Source organism: Vigna radiata, chromosome 7 (assembly GCF_000741045.1).
Source record: "Vigna radiata var. radiata cultivar VC1973A chromosome 7, Vradiata_ver6, whole genome shotgun sequence".
NCBI lineage: Eukaryota > Viridiplantae > Streptophyta > Magnoliopsida > Fabales > Fabaceae > Vigna > Vigna radiata.
In genome coordinates, this window is record NC_028357.1 from 11,357,081 (window position 1) to 11,366,863 (window position 9,783).

A 9,783-nucleotide genomic window follows, 5' to 3' on the forward strand; every position below is an offset into this window, starting at 1 on the left:
ATAACATCAGATGAAAATCAATCACAAGTAAAAGGAATAAATAAGTTCATAACTTTAAAGATTGCCAATTACAATAACATAAAGATTAATCAACAGTTGGTAAAACACAAAGTTCTGAAATAAAAAAAGGACATAACATTATGGAAATATTTCTAATCTAAGTAGGTGGTGGTTGATTAGCTTGATTGGGCAAGTTAATGAGTTCTTGCTCTACAACTCCGACACGATTTTCAATTCTTTCAAGCCTTTCGCCAACGAACATGCGTATATCTTGTATTTCTTTGATCACGTCAGTGAATGTTGCAGAAGAGGATTGTTCTGGATTTGGACATTGTTCTGTTTTTTCAGCTTCATCATCACCTTCATATGCTTCTTCATTGCCTTGTACATCTTACACATTGCGAACAGGCTCCTTGTAAACCCAAATTCCTTCAGCATTTTTATGATAACCAAAAGTTTGTAGAACTTTTAAAGTAATCCGTTGCTTTCTTTTTACTTGGGTAAAAGGATCACTGTCAGAGACCACACCAAAGTGTTGCAGGAATATGGTAATTAGATGGGGATATGGTAGTTGGCCATTGTCCCTTGTTGCCTTTTTCATCCTGTTTCGAATGAGATGCCCCCAGTTAATCTGAACAGAATTCATTAGTGCCCAGAGCAACAAAATGTCCTCCTCTGTTGTTTGTGCAACATTTGTCGAACGTGGAAGTAAAATTCGACAAATCACATAATGTAGTATCCTTGTCTCGAACCTTAGCTTGCCGACAGTTAATCTACCTTGTAAGTTTTCACCTTCTTTACAAAGGAGTGCCTTAGCAGTAACAGAATTGTATTCCTCCTTCCAGTCATCAACAATAGCTCCTTCAAAGGGTACACCTATGAAGGGGATGGAAGTAAGTTTATGAAAAAGAGAGGGTTTGATTGTGATTTTCACCTTTTTGACCTCGGTTCGAATTACTCTCGAATCTGAAATGCGCATATTGCTGTAGAAAACTCTGACTAATTCGGGGTAATAGTGCGCTCTGCAGGCGACAAATTCATTTAGCCCTGCTTTCGTCAACACTTCGTAGAATTCGAAATCACCAGGTTGCATAAATTCCTCTGAAAGATACCGTCCTTCGAGGATTGGCCGTTCAAAGAAATGAGCAGCGAATCTTTCATACTGTTCGTCGGTTGAGAAGAGATCATTAGCTGCAACGCGTGGTGATAATGGAGGGGACACTGGTTCTGGAATAGTAGGCCCCGTTCTCGACGACGAAGCCTTCGTTGTCTTCTTTGCGTGAGGTGCCATTTGGGGTTATTAGGGTTTGCAAACTGTGTTCGAGATTAACCTAACCTTTGGGGTTATTGGGTTTTTAAGGAGCAATGTAGGTTACAGTTGTATTTAATTGCAATGGGGCAGTGGGTGACAACAGTTCCTCCTTCCACTCATGGCGTCGTGGGCTGAAACTGCAACATGATTTTGAAATGTAGTCTGCAACTGCATAAAAAACTGTCAGGCCCATTATGGTAATCGATTACATTGTTGTAGTAATCGATTACAATACAGTTTGAATAATAAAAGTTTGAAATTTTTTCCCTTGTCAAAGAAGTGATGGGAAGCACAAAGTATACTCAATCCTCTAATAAGCAAAAGTACTACCATATCATGTAATAACAACATAGTTCACATTTATATATTCTCAAAAGTGTTATGGACCGCAGAGAGCAAGGACATAAAGCCATTAGGAGCAACTTCAGATAGTTGGGATATCTGAACTGTTTGGGATGCATATTCCATGTCCTGGGGGTTTTGTGCTACATTACATGTTGTGGTTACCTGAGTGCATAAAGTAACACGCATTACCAACATGTAACAGAAGATAACAATATTTGTACTAATGATAATTATAGGAAAACTAACATTTAATGCTCTCACATTTGGTTGAGAAGGTGTTGTTGAAGAATTTTTTTTAGTTGCCTTTGATTTCTTTTTGCACCTACTTTCAACGGTTGATTTCAATCTGTTAGTTCTTGGTCGGCCTTTTCGCTTAACCGCGACGGGACTGCGAACTAGTACGTCACTACTTCTGCATGTATTGTAGGATGGATTTTCTGGGACGACATTCTCATACCTTAATTGTCCTCCCTCACTTACGATGTTATTTTTCAGACTTGAACTCAAACCGAACTTTTTAGCAAGACATTTCAAATCTTTTTCCAATTGATCAGAAGCACATTCAGATTCACATGCAGCCTCAGCCAGATTATAGAACTGCTTACACAAAGTTTGGTATCTTTGCATCTTGGGATCATGTTGTAAAGAACTATAAGCTGCTCTAATAAGTGTGTGCTTTCTACGGATGTTTTTGCTCCAACGCCGAAGTACATATTTTGAGGGTACATTATGAACATCTTCCTGACCTAGAACCAATAGCGAATGCCTACATATAATGCCTCTAAACTCGAACAGTAGGCAGGAGCAAGTAATCTCTTTTAAAACAGGATCAAATTGAACATGGTAATATTTTGGCACACATTTTCCCTCCCACATGCACTCTTCTTTAATTGTGTAGATGTTGAAAATACTTTCCTTCACTGTGTCTTTAATGAAACAATTCATCCTTGATCGAAACTCATTTTGTACTTCCTCAAATTTTTCATGTGTGTACTCAACTTGAAATTGTCTCTCAATTAGTGATTGAGACCCACATGCAACTGTTGTATTTAGAGAGGCAAAATTAGCTTCTAATTCTTTTTGTGCCTTAACTTTTAGAGCATTATCGTATTGAATCACAAATTGTTGCAGGGTGGTAGTGGAATTAATAAAACCATCAAAGAAAGCATTCATTCCCTCGCTTCTTTGAGTAGTTGACATACCAGCCCAAAAGTGATTCTTCAAGTAAAATGGAACCTATTTCGCTCTCTCTTCGTACAAATTACATAGCCAATCATTACTTTCCAAGCCATGTGTGGTAAGTAGTCGTTTCCAACCAGTTTCAAAGTCAATTGCACTAGCACACTCATAGACAACCGCTTTTATATCACACTTGATTCCAACATAATTCTTATACCCTTGAAATTTTTCAGGTATTTTTTTTCATTATGTGCCACAAACACCACCTATGTTTTGTATTTGGAAAAACTTCTTCAATTGCATTAGCCATGGCCTTGCATTGATTGGTTACAATACTGTTGGGCGCCTTGTTCCCCATGCATCTTAACCAACATTTAAATAACCATATAAATGAATAAGTGTCCTCTCATGACAGCAATCCACAACCAAGTAAGATCGACTGTACATGGTGATTAACTCCTACAAATGGAGCGAATGGCATGTCGTACTTGTTGGTTAAGTACGTGGTGTCAAACGACATGACATCACCGAACTCGTCACATGCAGCTCGGCTTCGAGCATCTGCCCAAAACACACTAGTAATTCTATTATCTTCATCCATCTCGATGTCATAAAAGAATTCATTATTCTGGTCTCTCATTTTTGAAAAGTGTCGAAGCAATGCCTGTCCATCACCTTCCTTACACAGTGACCTTCTATGCTGACCAATGTAGTTCCTAGCATCTCGTTCAACAAATTGCATGTTTTCATATCCACCCGCTTCACTAACTATGCTAAGGAAACTCTTATTAATACGAACACCAGCATCATCATTCACTTCCAAAGTGTGCTTGGCATGCATGTTCAATTGCCTATTACCACGGATTAGATTGGAGGTTTGTGGACACAGGTCATGACTGTGATCTAAAACTACAGTTCTAACGAACCATTTGTCATTTTTTCGTGCTATGGTTATTCCAGCAGGACATTGATTAGTCTGACTGGGTAGACTGTTGACCTCTGGACGAATGCTGGAAACATATTTACCTTCCCTGGAACAAACCAATCTCAAGTAATACACTACGTTGTTGCTATCCTTTTTAGAAGTTCTGGTTCGAATGCCAAATCCACATCTTTTACCGTAGTCTTGATAAAATTTCTTTGCATCTTACATTGTGTCAAAAGACATGTCCAAAGTAGGAACCAAACTGAAACTACTCTCTTCATCCGTATTACATGCCTCATTCATTTCATCAACCAAATCCATGTTGGATTGTTCAAGTAAAGTTGACAATAAGATATTTCCTATATCTTTAAAAAAATCTAAAAATATACAAAACAAAGATATAACACTTTAAACAAAGTTCAATAAATATATAAAGCATGAGAGCAATCAAAGTACGCAAACATTGAATAGAAGGAGCTATGCTTACCGTTCCGGTGGTTGAACCAATTGAATACTGCTGTAATGGTGCTGATTTGCTTCTCACCAACGACCCAAAGAAGCCTTCAATGTGGTGTTAAATGAACATGAAAGAAAAGGCAATGAAAGTGTGTTTCCTTCAATGAGAAGAAGACATAAAACAAGTGAACCACTAAAAAGTTGCAACCTTTTACGTGATTAAGGTAGAAAGAATTTTTTGGTTTTGGTGGTCCCATAAGACAGGGACATACTACAACAATCACAATTAAGGAAGGATCATTAAATGCATTTAATTCATGTCATAGATTAGGTTAAAGGTGTGAAGAGGTTGAGTGTACAACTCACTTAAATATTTGGCAACATTAATTGCAACAAAGTAAAAAAGGTGTGTACTTTACTGGATGGAGTGCAAAATTTCACTTCTCATTATGCCTCCATTAAGTAATTTTTGAAAAAGGTGACAAAAAAGATTGCTGAATATATTTTGGACCGAATCAACATAACTTTTTTGGATTTTATTACCCTTCATTAGTCAGATCAAGTATAATTTGTTGAAGAAAATAATATTTCAAAAATTAATACTAAATCATAATATACTTTGTCTTTATATATGACCAATCTGTGTAACGTTGGAAGTCACTCTCACTTTTATTCCCTTGACGAAGGATTCCAAGTAATGTCCATCTGCAAAAGATCTTACATATTCTAAGTGAAAATTATTCGTTTTTCCTTAACATTGATTTAATGTCCTTGCAGATACTTATACAATGGATGCTTGGAAAGGTCTTCAAATTGAGGAGGATGTCCTGGAATCATTCTTGAAAAAATGTGATAGTTCATCATCATTGATTCCTGGTCCGGCTGGGAATGTCCAAGCAGCTATTATGAATAGGATAAGTGATGATACCCGTACTACCCAACAATTTGCTGAGGAAGTTGCAAAAGCAACCTATGAAAGAGATTTCAATTCAAATCCATGGAAATGGGCTGAGATGTACATCGAACACCATGGTCAGTGATTCTATATACTTTGTCGTTTTAAGAGTAGGTTGCCTTCGTACTGAAATTAGTATACATATGCAGATATTGTGAGAGATGGTGATATTAATAATGTTAACCAGCTACATACAGCAAAATTAGTGTCAACCCTTCACCTTGTTGCTTGTATTGTTAAGGAGTGTCACCCGAATGGATTGGGTGATATGAAACTGACTCTAAAGGTAATATTTAACCTTAACATAATTTTAATTCTTAAACTTTACGTAATGTGATATTATCTGTTACCAGGACCCTACTGGGACTACGAAGGCGTCCTTACATAACAAAGTTGTTAGCGATCCAAATTTTGGTCAACAAATCGGTGTTGGTTGCGTTATGATACTTAACAATGTAACCCATGTTATTCAAACTTCTATTTATACTCCTTAAGTTTTGGTATTGTTACTAATATAGATTGCTTGTTCTCATTTAGGTTCGTACATTCAGTGCTTTTCCCCCAAACTGTTATCTTAACATAGTGCTTCGAAATGTAGTCAAAATCTTTGTCGTTGACATTTGTCCTCCCACTAAAGAACTCGTCATGGAGACACAGAAACCAATCATTCGACCCCTTGTACTTGAAGAACCAAATATTGCTGAAATTATGCGAAAATTAAGAAATCCTCATCATCTACAACCATCTACATCGAAAGTACCAGACAACAACAATGGACAAAACTCTAACGAAGCTTAAATGTTATTAAGTACACTTGTTATTCCATATTTGTTTTCCTTTGCAGGTGAATTTGAATCCTTTTAGGTCCTTCGCTCTAATGTCTATTATATTTGATACTTTTCAGTTCCAAGACTATAATAAGTATATTGGATCACTGTAATATGTAGTTTGTATTTGGGATGACTGTAATATTTATTTGGGATCACTGTACTTTGTATTTGGGATGACTGTACTATGTATTTGGGATGACTGTAATATGTATTTCGAATGACTCAAATTTTTATTTTCTAGACTTTCCCAAGTGTTCATGATCGTTGCTTTCTTTTGAATTGATATAGTATGATGGTATTAATTTATTGGGAGCAGCGTTTAAACAACCAGGGAGCAGCTACCAAGATTCAGTACAGAATTCATGTACTCACCTGGTAATCGCTTACATGCTGTCAGTAAGCGATTACAAAACCTAATTGCTTGTGGAAATAACACACCACTTGAAATCAATCAACACTTGTACTCAGGGACCATGTAATTGCATCGATCTGAGCCCCCAACACCTATTTGGGAGCAGCGTTTAAAAAACCAGTGAGCACCTACCAAGATTCAGTACAAAATCCATGTACTCACCTGGTAATCGCTTACATGCTCTCAGTAAGCGATTACAAAACCTAATTGCATGTGGAAATGACACACCACTTGAAATGAATCAACACTTGTACTCTTGCCACCTAATTCCATCCATCTTAGCCCCCAACACCCATTTGGGAGCATCGTTTAAAAAACCAGGGAGCACCAACCAAGATTCAGTACAAAATCCATGTACTCACCTGGTAATCGCTTACATGGTCTCAGTAAGCGATTACAAAACCTAATTGCATGTGGAAATGACACACCACTTGAAATCAATCAACACTTGTACTCAGGGACCCTGTAATTGCATCGATCTTAGCCCCCAACACCCATTTGGGAGCAGCGTTTAAAAAACTAGGGAGCACCTGACAAGATTCAGTACAGAATCCATGTACTCACCTGGTAATCGCTTACATGCTGTCTGTAAGCGATTACAAAACCTTTTTTGTTGTGGAAATGACACAGCACTTGAAGAGCATAACTTCACTTGTACTCTTGCCACCTAATTCCATCCATCTTAGCCCCCAACACCCATTTGGGAGCACCGTTTAAAAAACCAGGGAGCACCTACCAACATTCAGTACAGAATCCATGTACTCACCTGGTAATCGCTTACATGCTCTCAGTAAGCGATTACAAAACCTAATTGCATGTGGAAATGACACAGCACTTGAAATCAATGAAAAGGCTAGACCTTAACTATGTCAGTTTTCATTTCACATACCTGTGAACAATTGTACCACAATATTAAATACGAAAAATCAGTACTAAGAATGTGTATTCATTTCCTTAAAAGTTGAACAAGTATGTAAATATAGCCATTGTAAAAATTGCCAAAAGACTGTACATCATTACATTGGGTACTCAATATGTGCCTAATTACAATGTAAACCCAAAAATGTCTTCTAATTTCCTATACTAATCCATAGTGCTGCAAGACTCCCAATATTCGAATGTTTTCACCATCTAGAATCCAGTCACATATGTACTTCTTTCTAAACGCAGCCAATTCCTCCTACAATGAACATTAAAATTAATTTAGGCAAAATTGTTATAATATACACTTCAATTTAGAAATTAATCAGTGAACATACATTACTATAATCAGGCATGCTTTTGCCATCATATTTGTCCTCTCCATCCCATATTTCCATCACTTTCATCATTATTAAACCATAGTCGAATCTGTACAAAAAATCAAATTAAGCAAGATAATCTTTTCTTAATGAAAACATGTTCAAATTTAAATAAAACCTAATATAGGCTCACGTGTTAGGTTGCATTGGGATCTTGGCTTGCTCAACATTGAAAGCAATCTTGGAATCTTCATATGTATTACTTAGCAGACCCCAAAACCGCTGAATATTTTTAGCCTACATTGTTCATAAATAAGGAATAAATGGTCAAATTACCAACAACTTCATCAATGACAACTGAACTTCAACAGTAAAACGTATAATGCTTCGGTCAATCGCACCACGTCCGCTGATTCCCTTCTCCAATGAGTCAATAACAAAAAACTGCATGGTGCAGACCCTCAGTGCATAGCACCACCAGTGATTCTTGGTTACAACTGGGATGAAAACCTAAGTAACATTTCGGATATGTCAAAATAAAACTACTAACTAAAGCAACTATTAAGTCATCAATAACAACAACTTACTCACCCAATCAGCAGATAATAAATCATGAAGTCTTACTAGATCGTGCCGAAAATAAGGCTGGTAATCTATAAGTTGCCACACCTGTCTTTTGGCAACTCGCCTCTTATTGTCAGTTAGTAAGTGAGTCTTAAAAAAAACAACAACCATAATCAATAAACATTATAACATACCAAAATTAAGAACAATTTTTAATGTTAGTTTTTACCCCAAACATTGGACTGAAGATCATCCTTTTTATGACTCCAGTTGACCTTTTTTCAAAATACATGAACATGGTCGCAGCAAAAATTATAACCTACAAAATAATAAACAACTTTAACATCAGCTCATTCAACTTTAATATCAACTTCTAATAGTCAATAATATATTTACCATGTTGTCAACACATTCTCGAGGCCCTAAGGAGCTACAGTCCCTTGTTGTCAACAGTTGACCCATTATTTCACATACATAGCTGAAAAAATAAGAATAGTATATCATGTACGAAATGTAATTATACATTAATAACATAAAGAGTTTAATACTATGTTACCTTACTACAATATCTTTTCGAGTAACGCAGTGGTACAACTTCTCCAAATCAACCCTTGCGATTAGATCGGCAGGAATAGTACTCAAAGGCTCTACAACCAACGGTTGTACATGTGGAATTAATTGATCAGCGTCGTCATCATCACCACCAATGTCAACGAAAGCTGGTGGATCCCGTGGGGGTAATTCATCAACAACATCTTCATCTGCTTCATGAACAGGTTGCTGAACTGCACGTGCTTCATCAACAGCTGCTGCAGGTGCAGCTGCTTCATCAACAGGTGCTGCAGTTGCAGCAGATCCATCAACATCTGCTGTAGTTGCACCAGATCCATCAATAGCTGATGCAGTTGCAGCAGCTTCATCAACAGGTGTTGCAGTTGTTTGTTGTTCATGTCCAGCTGTTTCACCAAAAGCTGCTTCATCAGCAACTCCTTCATCAACACCTGCTTCGTCTGCAACTGTATCATCAACAGCTGCTTCTTCGACACCTCCTTCATTCCCCTCACCCACAACATCAACACCAGCTTCGTCAACGGAAATATTTTGGTGAAACCTTCCACTCTTTCTTCGTTCACTTAACGCCTTCCTTATAGCAACAATTTCATCTTTAAGACTTTTTATTTTCTGGTTGTTTTTTCTAACTTTTTCCAATCTTCCAGCATGTGGAGGTTCACAACTATTTTTACCTTTTTCAGGTTCTTCTGCAGTCCGCGCCAACGCATCCATATTGAATGCCCTACGGATGATGGGATCGTGTCGTTCAACGGATCGAATGTACCAATCAAAGTGTACCTATGACAATGATAATTAATTACCTCAATCAAATAACAAAAATTAAATAATCTTTCTACTTCAAATACTTACTCACCTCCCCTTTCCTAAACAAAAGATCTATTTCTTCGGTCCCATAATTTAAAGAACAAAATCGCTTCAGTCGCGGAAATACCCTGCAAGATGGGTGAGAATGCAAACCTAGGCGTTCGTACACCCATAGCTAAAATGAAAG

The 9,783-nt window shown here is 37.2% G+C and overlaps 2 protein-coding genes across 2 annotated transcripts; both read right to left on the bottom strand.

Annotated features, from left to right (window-relative positions):
- Positions 1-1,672: 1,672 nt before the first annotated feature.
- On the bottom strand, positions 1,673-2,857 carry LOC106766056 (protein FAR-RED IMPAIRED RESPONSE 1-like). Its single transcript, XM_014650818.1, has one exon. It carries the CDS (start codon positions 2,855-2,857, stop codon positions 1,673-1,675), a length of 1,185 nt encoding a protein of 394 aa, XP_014506304.1.
- Positions 2,858-3,242: 385 nt separating this feature from the next.
- Positions 3,243-4,082, bottom strand: LOC106766057 (protein FAR-RED IMPAIRED RESPONSE 1-like). The gene is made up of 2 exons (XM_014650819.1): positions 3,988-4,082; positions 3,243-3,867 (listed from the first exon to the last, which is right to left on the bottom strand). Exons 1-2 carry the CDS (start codon positions 4,080-4,082, stop codon positions 3,243-3,245), a joined length of 720 nt encoding a protein of 239 aa, XP_014506305.1.
- Positions 4,083-9,783: the final 5,701 nt, after the last annotated feature.